We start from the raw sequence: 15,995 nt of genomic DNA on the forward strand, positions 1-15,995 counted from the left end.
CCCCCTCCTAATTTATATATTTATACATACATGTATTTATTTACAAAACAATTTACGAATTAATTAAACAATTACACGTGCCCGGGCACGATCGCATTAATTGTTTAATTAATTTGTTTTGCATTTAAGCGTAAACAAGGCCTCAACTTTTTAAAATAATATTTAAAGATTTAAACGAATAGTTTAGGTGCAAAACTGGAAACTATTTTAAAAGGAAACGAGTAAACGAAAACGATAATTAAATACAAAAAACCAACACCGAAATTATTTAACCTAAATTTAGTTGCTTATTTATGTTTAGACCTAAGCTGCATTTACTAGTAGTTAAATAAAATACTATTTTAAAAATATGTCCTTTTTGGAAATTCATTTAATTTTAAAGGCTCTTCACACAAGTTTCATAACGTAAGTACAACCTTCTGTTAAAAATGTTGTTGTTGCTTACATTCTTTTTCTTTTTAACCTTTAAAAACTTTAAATTTTTAAGAGATTGGTTTGGTTTTTAAAAAAATATAATATTTTATATATTAAAAAATAAGCCACTCACCTAACATCTCCGCATTGACCACAATATTACAGCTGTACATGGGTGTAACCAATCTCTGTGGCTGATTTTGGAAAGCCTGTCGACAAACCTCCTTAGCAGCAGTCAAAACCTGACCTGGAATATGCAGGGTAATAAATTAGACCATATATATTTTACAGAAATATCATCAACCTACCCGAGAAGGGACCTCGGGAGTTTAAATCCTCTCCTTCCGTTTGAATGGACCACTCGAGAACCGCAAAACATACGCCCTGCATGGGCTCCTCGCACAAAGGACCCGCCACGGAGGTCAGTTGGAAGCCATTCACCAGCGAACTATTGAAATCCTTGCGCGGATCTGTCTTGGAACGAACATCTGTGTCCGACTTGGCATGACTTGACCAGAAGTCAGGCTGCTCGTAATCGCTAAGGTTGAGTAGAATGTTGGTACCGCAATTGCGAGGACCCAAAGCCCAGATTCGATTCACAAGCTCTTCGGTGGATAGCCTGCTTAATCCAAACAGCTGTAAATCCTTCAGAGCTGCGATCAGTTTTATTTTGATGGTGCCCAGCAGGGTAGTCCACTTCTCCGAGAGCAATTGGTTTCGAGGAATGGCAGCCAGCTCCTGCGGGACAAAGAAAGATATTATTAAACTATTTACAAACTTTTTGCTTTAGCAACTCTTACCTTGAAAAATTCCGCATGCTTTTCAAGCAATTCCACAGGTTCAGCTGGCAGGGGCACCGCTATAACCTTAAGAGTGCCCAATTTGTTGAGCGTTTGCTGCACAGCGATCTTCTTGCTCACATCCTTGTCCTCCGCCGTCTTTACGATAGCCTCATTAACCATATCCACCGTGGCAGCTGGCACAATAGTCTCCCGGAAGGACACAATCGGTTTGGATACGTTCACCTTGATCTTGGCATAGCTCTGCTCCAAGTCATGAACACACTTCTCCACATGAACCTCGCCCAAGGTGGTGATCACATGCTCACCCGTTGGAGCCACCGACACCTGGACACAGGCATCTGCCTGGTTCAGAAGCTTCAATCCTTTCACCAATTTGGGCATATCCTGCGGTTGAACCGGTTCGATGGCCACTCGGAGAATAGGAGTGGCCATAATGCTTAGTTCACTGAAGGAGGTGCAATCCAAACTGCTACTTAAGGTAGCTGTTTTAACAATGTGTGATTCCAGACCACCGATTCCCACGATATTCCCCGCAGGCACTTCATCTAGGAGTTGGAGCTCACCTCCCATGAACATGTAAAGATCTCCGATGGTCACACGACTGGCATAGGGGGCTTCATCCTCCTTACGATGCGTCGGCTGGCGAGGATCGTGTTTGGGCGTTAGATTAAACAACTCCATGCCGCGCTTCAAGGTGCCGCTAAAGACTCTGGCAAAGGCTATGAATACGAACTCGTTGGGCTCTCCCACCTCCGGTTGGGGTTCCTCCGTTTTCGTGACCTCCACTTGAGTGCTCAACTGTTCCACGCCTTGGCTGATCTTCTCCAGCTCCGCTTGCTCACTTTGTAGCTTCCTTTCTTCAATGCGACGACGCACTTCATCCCTGCGCTGTTGCACCTCCTGATCCGTTAGCCTCTTGGGTCGATTCTGGGGCAAATGGGTTACATGCACTGGTGTCATCTTGGACACAAAGGCAATGACATCCGAACTATCCGCATCGCAAGTGGTAAAGCTGTCCTTAAGCTTTAGGGTTTCTGGAGGAAGCGAACTCAAGTCCACATTCGCTGGATAAAGCAATCTCTGTGCCCGCTCCTCGCTGATTTTGTGAGGCGGCGGAACGTGCTCTACAACCATATGCAGGACACTCCTGTCAATGGGTAGCCACTGCCCAAGCACAGCCTTGATCTGCAGCTTGGGGTCGGTGAGACGCAAATCCCTGGCGGCCAGTTTGAGACCCAGTTTCTCGGCTATTCCAGGCAGCTTATCCTTATCCTTCCTAATGGCTATGATGTCGTAAAGGCTCCATATGTTCTCCAGCACGAACTGGACAAACATGGGTTTCTTCGCCTTCTCCTGGGCTCCCGGCAAGGCTTCTTTCTTCTTGGAATTGTAGTAGAAGTCACCCCACAGGACCTGCTCAAGATCTTTTCGCTTGATCTCCAAACGCTTGGCGTACATGGCGGCAAAGTCTCGAACAGAGAAAGCCCAGCCATCGTACGCAGAGCAGAAGATGACGTTGCCGGAGCTAGGTGAGAAATACAGCTCCGAGTCATCCACTTCCTCCAAGGCGGACTCGTAGTTGTCCTTATTGGTTATATCCTCTCTGGCCAAGATGTCAGAGGCAAAAATGCTGCCCAAAACGGCGTTGACTTGCTCCAGGACTTGGGTTAAATGGAAGTATGCGTCGAGGGGATCCATCTGCTTCTCCAGGATCAGGCGGTCCAGTTTGTTGAGCACCAAGACAGGCTTCAGTTGCTCTTCGTAGATTTGCTTGAGACAGGCGCGAGTTTGTGGACCCACGCCCTCGACCACATCCACCACGACAATGGCACCGTCACATAGACGCACCGCTGTGGAAACCTCGCTGGAAAAGTCCACATGACCGGGTGAATCAATTAGATTGATGAGGTAGTCCGGATTACCAGCCATTTCCTCCGCCTCCTGGTAGTACAACGAGATGCTGCTGCTCTTCATCGTGATGCCCCGCTCCTGCTCGTCCGCCCGATTGTCCAGGTAGCGCAGTTTGCCCGCCATCCGCTGCGAAATGATGCCATTGCTGGCCACCAGGGAATCCGCCAGAGTCGTCTTGCCGTGATCCACATGCGCCAGTATGCAGATGTTGCGCACCTGTTGACGACGTCGCTGCAGCTGGACCAGATCGCTGCCCTCAACCACGGGCATCCTGAATCGTTTGTGGGCGTAAAATTCCTTCCGATTGTCAATACGACTTCCGCTGGAAACTGGGAATTTCGCCAATTGGTCCAATTGTATTTATAAACAAAACCGCACGCGGCAAAACAACCGTAATTTCGCAATTTGGTGTGACCAGCTGCAGGAACTTTAAAAATAGCAGGTATGTTAACTAGCAGATGTTGGGGAACTGTTAAGTAAGGCTGTCAGCCTAGCTTTTTTAAAGCCAAGCATAGCAGTTTTTATTTTATTAGTTCTTGTTAAAATATTTTCTGAATGCTTCGTACAGATATAAATATATATTCTAGCCAATAAAGCGCTAGGCTAAGCGCAATGTTAACTTTCAATTTTTTATATTTGTAATGAACATATTTAATATGTATATTTGGGAAATAACTTCATAGCAATTATTAAATATCTTAGCTTTTTTTTAAGCTATTTCTCACCGCAGCTCAGCTGTTAGGAAGCGCTGTTAGCGGACACTGTTAAATCCAAAACAGCTGATCACCACGCATGCAGTTGTGCTCTTCCTCTTCCCCCGCAACAATTTCGTGATTTCGCACGCGAACCCCTCATAAAATTGCTGAAAAAATGGTCGGAATAACGCCCGCAGAAAAGAAAACGCTCATAACGCGCAATCTGCAGGAGACCCTCGGCGATGACAAGCTGTCCAAGATCCTGGCAGAGCGGGATCTGAAGATCTACTGGGGAACGGCGACGACGGGCAAGCCACATGTCGCCTACTTTGTGCCCATGTCGAAGATTGCCGATTTCCTGAAGGCAGGATGCGAGGTGACGATCCTGTTCGCCGATCTCCATGCCTATCTGGACAACATGAAGGCGCCCTGGTCTCTGCTGGAGCTGCGCACCCAGTACTACGAGCAGGTCATCAAGGCCATGCTGAGTTCCATTGGCGTGCCGCTGGAGAAGCTGAAGTTCGTCAAGGGCAGCGACTATCAGTTGTCCAAGGAATACACCCTGGATGTCTACAAACTAAGCTCCGTGGTCACGCAGCACGATGCGAAGAAGGCGGGCGCCGAGGTGGTCAAACAGGTGGAATACCCCCTGCTCTCTGGCTTGCTGTATCCCGGCCTGCAGGCCCTGGACGAGGAGTACCTTAAGGTGGACGCCCAGTTCGGTGGCGTGGACCAGCGCAAGATCTTCACCTTCTCGGAGAAGTACCTGCCGCAGTTGGGCTACGAGAAGCGCATCCACTTCATGAATCCCATGGGTGAGTCATCGATTGGCTCTATAAAATGTGCAGCCTTTAACCGATCTATACATTTGTAGTACCCGGCCTGGCTGGTGGCAAGATGTCCTCGTCCGAGGAGGACTCCAAGATCGACCTTCTGGACTCCCCGGCCAACGTGAAGAAGAAGCTGAAGAAGGCCTTCTGTGAGCCCGGCAATATTGCCGACAACGGTCTGTTGTCCTTTGTCAAACACGTCCTGTTCTCGCTCTTCAAGGAGGGTGAAGGATTCGAGGTCAACCGGGAGGCGGAACACGGTGGCGATGCTATCTTCCTGAAGTACGAGGATCTAGAGAAGTACTATGCAGAGGACAAACTGCATCCGGGTGACCTGAAGGCCACCGTGGAGAAGTACATCAATCGACTGCTGGATCCCATTCGCAAGGCCTTCGAGAAGCCAGAACTGCAGTATGTAATCTTTGAGGGATTAAGAGTAATTGGATATTAATGGATTACTTTTAGAAAACTGAGTGCTGCTGCTTATCCACCACCTGCCAAGGTAAAAGCAGGAGCTGCTTCGGCTGCTGGAGCTGACGAAGATGCTCCCCATCGTCTGGATATTCGCGTGGGCAAGGTCGTGGAGGTGGCCCGTCATCCGGATGCCGATACCCTTTATGTGCTGAAGATTGATCTGGCTGAGGAGCAGCCCAGAACCATTATTAGTGGCCTGGTGAAGTTCGTCACCCAGGAGGAGCTGGAACAGCGACTGGTGGCTGTCCTGTGCAACCTGAAGCCCTCCAAAATGCGTGGCATTTTGTCCGAGGGAATGGTTTTGTGCACCTCAAAGTGGGTTACATTTATCAGCATTCTCTAGGATAGTTATTTATGTTTTTCATTGATCTTCCCCAGCGATGATCACACAGTTGTGGAACCGATTGTTTTGCCAGCAACAGCTACTCCCGGCAGCCGCCTCTCCTTCGAGGGATTCAGTGGCACGCCCGACGAGCAGCTCAATCCCAAGAAGAAGGTGTGGGAGAAGCTATCCGCGGACTTCAAGACCAACAGCGATGGATTGGCCGTGTGGAAGGACAACTTCCTGCTGACCCCCGAGGGCGAGAAGCTGTCTAGCAAGCTGGCCAACTGCTCTATTAAATAGAACTTCGAATGCCAGCCTACCTGAGCCGTGTAATACTTACAACTAAGCCGAAAGTTCACAAAAAACTGCTGCTAATTTATTGATTCCCCTTTGTAAACAATATGCATTTTGTTAAATAAAGCCGCTTTAAAATATATGTCTTGTAGGGCTTACATTCTTAAATAGTGGGTTTCTTAAACCAATGTCGGAAGAGTTTTTTCAGTGTAGTTAAAAGTTACACAAAGATGGAATATTTTCATTTGAATTTTTTAATCATGGCGCCATCTCTTCCTCTTATTCCTTACATTCACTGTTACGTCTCTGTTAACTGTAACAGCCAGTTAACAGCGCTGCTTTCGATCAGCTGTTTCATGTAAACAAAAACCGGCGAAATAAACTTAATTAATTTCACCTTATTCTCAAAGAAATGTTGAAGATTAACCGGCGGTTCCTGCTGCAGCAGTGCCTGCGCCACGCCCACAACCAGGTGCGCGTCCGCTTCGCCCCCAGTCCCACGGGTCACCTGCATTTGGGCGGACTACGCACAGCCCTCTACAATTTCCTGTACGCCAGGCATTTGGGCGGAAAATTCCTGCTCCGGATCGAGGATACGGATCAGACTCGACTGGTGCCGGGTGCCAGCGAACGCCTGGTGGAGGATCTGCTCTGGGCGGGCATAGAAATTGACGAGGGACCCGGTTTTGGCGGTCAACTGGGACCCTATGTTCAGAGTCATCGAAAAGAGATTTACAGGTGATTAATGGATAACCTATGCTAGCCAAGTAGACTATATACATATATTCCTTCTTCTTACCAGTAAAGCCATAAAGGAACTCCTCCGGAACGGCACCGCCTACAGGTGTTTCTGCAACGAACGCCGTCTGGATTTGTTGCGTAAGGAGGCGCTAAGAACCCGGCAAGTTCCACGCTATGATAACAAGTGCCGTCATCTCACTGAGACGGAGATCGATTTCCTTCTGGCCAAGGGAACGCCCCACTGCATCCGTTTCAAGCTGACGGATCACGAGGAACCACTGGAGGATCTCATTTACGGCAAGGTGCATCACAATGTCAGCGATACCGAGGGTGATCCAGTGGTCATGAAGAGCGATCAGTTTCCCACATATCACTTTGCCAACGTGGTGGACGACCACCTGATGGGCATCACCCATGTCCTAAGGGGAGTAGAGTGGCAGATATCCACCACAAAGCATTTGCTGCTCTACAAGTGGGTTTTATTACTATTTTTTCTTTATTTTCTGTACTGAAATATGTGTATTCCCGCAGAGCTTTTGGCTGGCAGGCACCTAAATTTGGTCACCTGCCGCTTCTCGTAAACGCCGATGGCACCAAGCTGAGCAAACGCCAAGGAGACATTGGCATCCAGCACTTCCGGGAACGGGGCTACTTTCCCCTAGCCCTTGTTAACTATGTGGTTTCTGCGGGCGGTGGATTCGAGCATCAAGCCAATGCCAAGCAGCAAGTGCTCAGCATGCGGAATCTCTATGAGCAGTTCCACATAGAGCGAGTCAACTCGCATCCCAGTCGCCTGAATCCCGAATTGCTGGATGATTTCAATCGCCTGGAGATGGCAGAACGTTTGTCTGCTGAAGAAAGCCGTTTGAAATTGGTCAAACAAGTTCAAGAGCTGGTGAAAAAGGCCTATCCACAGCAGTAAGTTGGAAGTAGAATTACAACAGAACAATACTCATAAATCCCCAAAATATTTCAGCTCCAACTTGGATCTAGCTGAGGACCACATAGTGGATGTGCTGAACTGGTCCTCACAGCGTTTAACACTGCTCCAAGATTTGACCAGCAGCAAATTGAGTTTCCTGTGGGTGAAGCCATCGGAATTCCAGCTAAAGGACCTGACAGCAGAGCAATTAGATAACATACTCACATTACTGAAAGCCATCCCAGACTTCCAAAAAGATGAACTCAACGTTAAGCTAAAAGACTTTGCTCAACAAGAACACATCAAATTCCCGCTTATGATGAAAACCCTAAGGGCCGCCTTGAGTGGCTTAAAAGAGGGTCCTGGTGTGGCGGAAATGATGGAGATCCTAGGCAAAACGGTAACCCTTGAACGGCTCAAAGAAGCTCTGCCCAAGGAAAGACTCAATCTAGAGCAAAACCAATAGTTTGGTTAAGTTTTGTTATATTTTGTATATAGATTTTAAGTATAGATTATTTTTTATATTTATATATTGATAACTGTTGCAATTTGAGAATAAGATCAATGAGTAGACACCACAATAAGAGTCAAAATTATGTATGATTAATCTTCCTCCGTTTCAGAAACTAATTTCTCGTCGTTCCATTTTGGCATTCTCGTTTTGCTCGGTTAAGCACCATTCCTAGACAATAATACACTAATTAATTAAACCGCTTAACTAAAGTCGCGATTGGTAAGTATAATGGGCGCAGCAAGGCTCCAGCCATAGATGAAGACACCCAGCCAGCTGGAGACGATCTTGACCCACATGGAAGCTTCGTTGCCGTTGAAGAGCTCGATTTCGGAATGAGGTCTAAGGGGATAAACCGTGAAATGTGATAAAGCTTGGCTTTCTATAATAGATTGCTGTTTTCTACTCACTTGTACCAGTTGGTCAGGGTCATCATAACGTACAGCGAGGCGCAGACGAAGACCACGTGGAACATGGACCAGGAATAGGTGACGCCCTCGGTCTCGGTGTCCGTGCTCGGCTTTCCATTGGCATCCGTGCCGGCCTCTGTGTCTGATAGAGCTTCTGTTAAAACTACATTAATCAGAGTGCAAAGAGGGACGCCAGGTGGCCATATTTTTCACACAGTTTCAAATACCAAGTAACCGAGTGGATTAGTTTGGTTAGTCGGAAAAAAATAAAAGAAAAAATAAAGCGGCAATAGCAAACGAGGGTTAATAACCAGTATTAGCTTGGGGGTTTTCATTGTTTGTACAGCGAGGAAAATGAAAAGTGAGGTCGATTGAATGCGTGATGGAAACTGTGGAAATGTGGTAATGGCTGGGAATGCGGACGGAGCACTAGGGAATGGAAACGAAGCACCTACCACGCTTCTCGCTATTATCTTGGGTGATCTTCGAGACCTCCACCGCCGAACTAATGCAATTGTACAGGATGCACAGAAGCCAAACCACAAGACCGATGATGTTGGTGGTGTCAAAAGTAACCCTGGTGGTGTGGGTGGGTGGAGCCACAGTGGTGGTCGCATTGCCGAATCCCTCCATCATGCCAAACATTCCAGGATTGCATTCTTTTTCTGTGGCAGGCAAAATATGATCAGTTTATATACATTTTGGAGTAAGTTTCACTTACCCGGATTGTTGGCCACTGCGGACCAGGTCAGATAAACCGTGTATAAGGTAACCAAAGAGCTCTGCAACAAACCCGAATGGGGCAAACGCTCCTGCACAGCCGGCAGAACCGAAATGACGCTGATCACCAAACAGAAAATGAGATTGATGGAGATAAAGAACTTGTTGATGCCGCAGCCAGTGCTCTAAAAAAACAGATACCGCTCAAAAACTTAATCAAATAAGCTTAACAGACTTTACTCACAGTGGTAAAGTAGATATAAAGCAAGGTAATCCCAGTCAGCGATAAGATATAGCCCAAAAGAGTAACCCCAGCCAGGGCGTAATAGTACCCACGACTGTTTTCAGCGCTCTCTGAAGGAAGAATTCAAAAATTAACTAGGTTAATCATTACAAAACTGAGATAAACATGACTCACCTATCCAGTTCTCCGCCAGCGAGTGAGCGAAATCCACAATGATGACCAGCTGCACGAGTATGAAGGCCAGGCCACCTATTAGACCCACCCACATCATTGCCGGGCCAAAAGATCCATCGGGAATGAAGATGGCTCCAATCGCAGCGCCAAAACACATTAGGAATTTCAGTGGCCAAAAGTTGTTCTGGATGTGGGATCGCGGATCTCTAGAGCTTTTCACACCCAGCATAATGAGGGACATTAGGGCGAAGAAGCAGGCCATGCCAAAGCAAATCCTGTAGACAGCCATATAGCCCAGAGCGTACTCGCAGTCGACTTGCAGAGAGCCTCCGGAAACGGCGCTCAGAGCCCCGGAGCTGTACGAGGAAGTGGAGTTGATGCAGAAGGGCATCTTCTTCAGGGTGTCCTGCAGACCCGGAGATAGGGCAATCGCCCCCAGAACAGTGCCTACCAGCAGGATGAAGGCGTACATGAAGCGCGAGGAGGAGGCGTTGGTGCAGCTGGGGCAGGCGGAGCAACACATGCTGGCTGCAGTGCCTCCGCAGCACATGGCGCACTGGAAATGTAAAGAATATTCTTGTTAAAACCATCGTTTATATTAGAAACCCCTAAATTCCATTTCATAAGAATCATTTAATATTTATTACATTTTTTTCGATAAAAACTACGTTTATAATAAAGGGAAATGTTTAAGTAGGGTATACTATAGAAAAACAAGCCACAAATCTGGAGTTTAATCCAATTGTGACACATTATTGTATTTATATTACATTTTCTAGAATACATACATAGTTTATTTAATCCCTAATTGAATGACACATCTTCATTGTTGGCTTTAAGACTAAAGTTCTCAAATGGAAACTGATTTCACAGGGTACTAGAACCCTTCAGCTACTCATCCTATACATCCTATAATTATACATTTTTATAAAGCTCCCTCGATTGGGAAATTCTTGTAAACATATGGCTAGCCCTTATTGATTTGTAGCCAAGTGAAAATGTCGGATGGAATTTACTCGGTTCAATCGCTAGCTATATGCAAAGCATTTTCTTACCTGAGCGGCCGAACATAGGCCTAAAACAGCTCCCATTGTCGTCGCCGAGAAGTTATTGCGTTTTTATTAAATGAAGTTAAAAATCTTTTTGTTTGAGAAAATGTTAGAGATGTGTATTCCTCTATAATATCAATTTATCGATGATATATCTGTCATATCGCAAGAGACGATGTCTTTCCCAGCCCTAATGTATCGATATGTTGATATCGATACTTGCTTGTTCACACAGCTGAAAGCAAAACAGCTGACGGATACCGATGAAGGACGATTTTTTTTTACTGCTAAAAAAACCATTTCAACCTTCAATGCTAGTTAGTGTGACCTTTTAAACGTCTTTCTTCACAAATTGATTAAGGACGAGAGTTCCATTCAGTCAAGCGTAGTCAAAATTGAGTAAGGTTTATTGTGGGCCAACAATAGCGCCAAGAAAATTTCCATAAGTTAGGACCGCTTGGACCCTTTTACGCATTTATAGCACCTTCCTCGTATTCTGTGGTGCCGAGTTGTATTTCTTATGACAAAAAAGTCGCTGAAGCAGAAATCTGTCTGAACAGGGTACAATTTACAAGTACGTCGAGTACAGGAACTAGACAATTCCATTCCCCACACAGTCCAATTCAGCTGGATAAAAAACATGTAAGTACAATTCGTCTATAAATGAATAATACATTTGATTCGTTAAATCTTTTAAATATCAGAGCGATGGAGTCGTCTGTATGCCGTGTTTGCCATGTCAACAAACCTGAGAAAGGTTTACGATTTCCAGAACCCATTTGCGCGTCCTGCCTGCAGGATAAATTAAATGCATTTCTCGATGAAGATATGTTTCTAGAATCGGACAGCGAAAGTGAGAGTTCAAACCTTGAGAAAGGATCTCTTGTAGTTGAAAAATTGGAGCAGAAACCACAAAGTGTACAGAAAAAAATGAAAAACGGGCCACTTAAGGAGGAAGATATAAAGGAAGAGCATTACCCTATTTCAAACTCCAACATTAATCAAGAAAATGATGATAATATCATTGATAAAGATCTGGAAAACACAGAAGACCGACCTTACACGTGCTCTCAATGCCAAAAGTCCTTTGTCCAGAACATAAGTTTTCAGGCACATATGCAAATGCATGCAAATAAAAAAAGAGAGTGCACCCAGTGTTCGATGACTTTCACAACTGATGTTAAACTTAAGTCGCATTTCTTACACGTGCACTGCGACGAACGCCCATTTAAGTGTAGCGTCTGCCCTAAAGACTATAGACTGCGAAGCAAACTCCACAGGCATTTGAGGGTACACGCAGGAGTTCGACCATTCAAGTGCACCTACTGCTCGAGGACCTTTACCCAGGGTCAATATCTACAGGCACATATACGAACTCATACCGGAGAACGACCCTACAAGTGTCCCCTATGTACATCTTGTTTTGCACAAGCATCATCTCTTCGAACACATTTTGGATTACATACCACCTAGTGTTTCAAATTTGCATGTGCCCACAGTTTGCATCTCTTGCATCCCCACAATGGAAAGCCTTTCAGGAACCTACAGTCATTTTCAATAATGAAGGAACTTCGCATCTAAACTGGAACTCGGATGACGCGGAAGGAACAATCGAATCGCAGCCTCGATGACATCCGTAGTACAAATTCCGTACAGATTAATAAAAGAGAATTAATAAAATAGTGCATAAGCACATTATTTTTTACTTACTGGTACTGGTACTCTCAGTATAATGCATTTTTCTGATGGGAACAAGGGGGTCCGGAACCACGTTTGAGGGTTCACTCCGTGAGCAAAATAGGAGTGGTCCTGTGTGACGTCGTTGTCAGTGTTTTTATCTCCAAATATTGACACATTTTCTGTAAATATCATTGTATCTCGTTAACTTATTAATCTAATTGCGATTTCAGTTTAACTCAAGTTATGCAATTTTGAAAAAAAAACTAAAAAATATGGCATTCTTTTTAAATAAAAATTTTAATGCAGAATATTAGGGAATCAAACCCCAAATTTATAGAGGTATCCCACGTCTGAATCGGAATCCGATAAATCAAGTCATAGAATTAAAAAGCACAGGTTTGGGTTCCCATTCTGAAAACTATTTGAAATACAAAGAAATCGAACATACAAATTTTAATTTGACCCTCTTTTAAAAATTAATTTTAACGTACTGTGTTGAGAATTAAAGTACAAACTCATTGAGGTATTCCACGTCTTAATCGGGATCACATTTTTGACCCTTTTTTAGAGGAAATATTTGAATGTAAAGTACTAGGAGATTCCACCACGAACTCAGAGAGGTATCTTACGTCCAAATCGGGATCCAATTACCCAAGTTATGGAATGTGAAAGTTCAGTTTTGGGTTCCCATTCTGAGAACCTTGGAATTACGGAAAAATCAGACATGAAAATGGGCTTAAAATGTGACCCTCCTTTTAAAGATATACTTGAATGTAGAATATTAGGGAATTTCATCACAAACTCAAAGAGGTATCTCACGTCCAAATCGGGATCCAATTACCCAAGTTATATAATCTGGAAGTGCTGTTTTGGGTTCCCATTCTGAAAACCTTTGGAATTACGAAAAAATCAGACATGAAAATGGGTCAAAAATGTGACCCTCTTTTGAAAGAAATATTTGGATGTAGGATATTAGGGAATTCCACCACAAACTCATAGAGGTATCTCACGTCAAAATCGAAATACAATTACCCAGGTTATGGAATTTGGAAGTGCAGTTTTGGGTTCCCATTCTAAAATCCTTTGGAATTAAGAAAAAATCTGACATAAAATGGGTCAAAAATGTGACCCTCTTTTGAAAGAAATATTTGGATGTAGAATATTAGGGGATTCCACCACAAACTCATAGAGGTATCTAACGTACAAATCAGGATCCAATTACCCAAGTTATGGAATCTGGGAGTGCAGTCTTGGGTTCCCATTCTGAAAACCAAAGGAATTACGGAAAAATCGAAATTAAAATTTGACCCTCTTTTGAATCAAATAATTTTAATGTAAATTATTGGAGAATCACAAATTCATAGAGGTATCACACGTCTAAGTCGGAATCCAAATGTTCTAAATGTTCTTTTCCCCCGTTCCGAAATGACGTAAAAATCAAACATGATAATGGAAAATATCAAATCACTCGCGACCTTTTTCGAAATGATAGAGCGATCTGTGGTCGAGAAGACCTGTCGGTTCGTGGTGCAGCACCAAGGGACAAGTCCCGCTGGGTTTGCATCCTCGCCCCTGTTGTAGTTGGTTCAGTGGAGTCGTAGAAATTGCAGTGGGCCCTCGAGAAGGCGGAGCGCGATCCGGGAAGTTCTAAAACGTCGCTTCCGCCTCGACGAAGATTGCGCGTTCGACCTCTCCGCCATCAACATGGACCAGTTGGAGGCCATAAAGGAGAAGGGGCGGGAAATGATCCGCAACTTGCCAGAGAATGCTTCAAGAGCACAAAAAAAATCCATGCTAATTCTCAGCTACATGGTGGTCCATTGAGTGCATGAATTTTTTCAAAACTTTTTTTGCCCGCCATTACCCCTAACGGTTCGCGGTCTTCCAACTTCAACCAGTGCTCCAAATGGAGTTTCTGCGGATTCGGCCGAAGGAAAGACAGCAGTCCGATTCCGTTATACGTCCCACGTCCTGTTCGGAATAATGAACGCTCTGGCCGTCGTGGCATCGGTAAGTTAAGTTCTTAAATCTTAAAATAAAAATGTTCACTAATTATTTACTTGTCTCCAATTTCAGCGTATGCCCGATAAATTATTTATGTAATTCAGGTAAAGAAAGTAATGAGTAATAAGTAGTTTTAATGTAAAAAAAAAAAACTTCGTCACGGATAAGTTCAGGATAAGCATCGCGCCGCGATTCCTCCACGTGCCGACCATCACCGATCGCAGCCACATATGCGGTAGTTCAATCAGTACCGGTACTGGACATCGAAATGATTGTCCTTTTACATGATTTTAAAATTGCAAAAACCTATAGACAATAAAAAAATCGATTTTTTCATCGCAGCGTACAGGGATTCCATTAATCACAAAACCCATCCGATACTTGTGTCCAAATTGCCTAACAGTTTAAAATTTATTATCATCATCAAAGTCAGGCGTCTATGACCCCTAAATCATTTTAGAGTCCACGCAAGAAAAGTAACCGATGTTGTTTTAAAAACAAAGAATACACTCCGGGGTGCAATGAAATCAATCCAATCAAGTTTCAAACTATTAGCAACGAAATAACAAGCGCAAAATCAATATTGAGCGAGGGCTTTGACATATTATTAGTTAACAGCCTCTTCTGTGCTGATGGAAAAACAGAGCACCGAGATGAAGCAATATACAGAAATACTAGAAACTTCGAAGGATTCTGCAGCTCAAAAATGTGAGTGGAGACCCTCATAGGCACATACAAAACAAAAAAACATGTACAATAAAGGTTACAATCAAAACGAGAATCCAGCAATTAAATTGTGATCCTATTGAAAATTTTTTTGAAACGCAATGATATATAAATAGTTTGGAGCAGAAGAAGCGCAGTACAGTTAAAATTTAACGCTAATATAAATAGTTTGGAGCGGGAGAAGTGCAGTCCAGTTAAAATTTAACGCTATCATTGAAAAATCTTTTGAAAATCTATGCGAAGTAAAAAAGAAAAAGTCAAGTGCTGGGAATCTTTCTTGAAGTTGCGACACTGAATAATCACAATTATTAGCAATAATCCAGGTATTAAATTGTGATCCTATTGAACATTTTTTTGAAACGCAATGATATATAAATAGTTTGGAGCGGGAGAAGAGCAGTCCAGTTAAAATTTAACGCAATTCATTGCTCTTTTGAAAATCTATGCGAAGTAAAAAAGAAAAAGTCAAGTGCTGGGAATCTTTCTTGAAGTTGCGACACTGAATAATCACAGTTATTAGCAATAATCCAGCAATTAAATTGATTAATGATATATAAATAGTTTGGAGCGGGAGATGGGCAGTACAGTTAAAATTTAACGCTATCATTGAAAAATCTTTTGAAAATCTATGCGAAGTAAAAAAGAAAAAGTCAAGTGCTGGGGATCTTTCTTGAAGTTGCGACACTGAATATTCACAGTTATTAGCAATAATCCAGGTATTAAATTGTGATCCTATTGAACATTTTTTTGAAACGCAATGATATAAAAATAGTTTGGAGCGGGAGAAGAGCAGTCCAGTTAAAATTTAACGCTAATATAAATAGTTTAGAGCGGGAGAAGTGCAGTCCAGTTAAAATTTAACGCTATTTATTGCTCTTTTGAAAATCTATGCGAAGTAAAAAAGAAAAAGTCAAGTGCTGGGAATCTTTTTTGAAGTTGCGACACTGAACAATCACAATTATTAGCAATATTCCTCGTAAGAATTTTTAAAAGGAATTTCATAACCACCCCAATATCCTAAGTAAGAAACAGAAAAATGCGGCCCATAGGAAACAAAATCCAAAGAGC

At 43.6% G+C, this 15,995-nt stretch overlaps 5 protein-coding genes across 7 annotated transcripts in view; 3 read left to right on the plus strand and 2 right to left on the minus strand.

Annotated features, from left to right (window-relative positions):
* LOC119554573 (elongation factor-like GTPase 1) overlaps positions 1-3,532 on the minus strand; it is a 79,780-nt gene extending 76,248 nt beyond the window's left edge. Inside the window, exons 1-3 of the mRNA XM_037865553.1 lie at positions 1,215-3,532; positions 723-1,152; positions 548-661 (exon numbers count right to left, since the gene is read on the minus strand). Of these exons, the coding sequence (XP_037721481.1) occupies positions 548-661; positions 723-1,152; positions 1,215-3,398 (2,728 nt within the window). The 5' untranslated portion in view covers positions 3,399-3,532. The remainder of the gene's footprint in view (positions 1-547; positions 662-722; positions 1,153-1,214) is intronic.
* Positions 3,533-3,929: 397 nt separating this feature from the next.
* LOC119554953 (tyrosine--tRNA ligase, cytoplasmic) lies at positions 3,930-5,888 on the plus strand. Its single transcript, XM_037866073.1, has 4 exons — positions 3,930-4,638; positions 4,698-5,064; positions 5,119-5,442; positions 5,506-5,888. Exons 1-4 carry the CDS (start codon positions 3,999-4,001, stop codon positions 5,750-5,752), a joined length of 1,578 nt encoding a protein of 525 aa, XP_037722001.1. The 5' UTR covers positions 3,930-3,998; the 3' UTR covers positions 5,753-5,888.
* Positions 5,889-6,102: 214 nt separating this feature from the next.
* Positions 6,103-7,990, plus strand: LOC119554461 (probable glutamate--tRNA ligase, mitochondrial). The gene is made up of 4 exons (XM_037865372.1): positions 6,103-6,484; positions 6,549-6,959; positions 7,019-7,405; positions 7,464-7,990. Exons 1-4 carry the CDS (start codon positions 6,159-6,161, stop codon positions 7,873-7,875), a joined length of 1,536 nt encoding a protein of 511 aa, XP_037721300.1. The 5' UTR covers positions 6,103-6,158; the 3' UTR covers positions 7,876-7,990.
* Positions 7,922-10,659, minus strand: LOC119554462 (serine incorporator 1). 3 transcript variants are annotated; one of them, XM_037865376.1, is made up of 7 exons: positions 10,524-10,659; positions 9,469-10,024; positions 9,295-9,404; positions 9,052-9,235; positions 8,786-8,995; positions 8,331-8,472; positions 7,922-8,262 (listed from the first exon to the last, which is right to left on the minus strand). In XM_037865376.1, the coding sequence occupies exons 1-7, from the start codon at positions 10,557-10,559 to the stop codon at positions 8,124-8,126; spliced, it is 1,377 nt and encodes a 458-aa protein (XP_037721304.1). In that variant the 5' UTR covers positions 10,560-10,659; the 3' UTR covers positions 7,922-8,123. The 3 variants fall into 3 exon arrangements, with proteins under 3 accessions (XP_037721304.1, XP_037721303.1, XP_037721302.1); XM_037865375.1 differs by having other exon boundaries at positions 8,331-8,484; XM_037865374.1 differs by having other exon boundaries at positions 8,331-8,493.
* A 242-nt stretch (positions 10,660-10,901) lies between these two features.
* LOC119553687 (gastrula zinc finger protein XlCGF7.1-like) lies at positions 10,902-12,222 on the plus strand. The gene is made up of 2 exons (XM_037864240.1): positions 10,902-11,159; positions 11,222-12,222. The coding sequence occupies exon 2, from the start codon at positions 11,226-11,228 to the stop codon at positions 11,988-11,990; it is 765 nt and encodes a 254-aa protein (XP_037720168.1). The 5' UTR covers positions 10,902-11,159; positions 11,222-11,225; the 3' UTR covers positions 11,991-12,222.
* Positions 12,223-15,995: the final 3,773 nt, after the last annotated feature.

This window comes from Drosophila subpulchrella, chromosome 3L (assembly GCF_014743375.2).
Source record: "Drosophila subpulchrella strain 33 F10 #4 breed RU33 chromosome 3L, RU_Dsub_v1.1 Primary Assembly, whole genome shotgun sequence".
NCBI classification, from domain to species: Eukaryota; Metazoa; Arthropoda; class Insecta; order Diptera; family Drosophilidae; genus Drosophila; species Drosophila subpulchrella.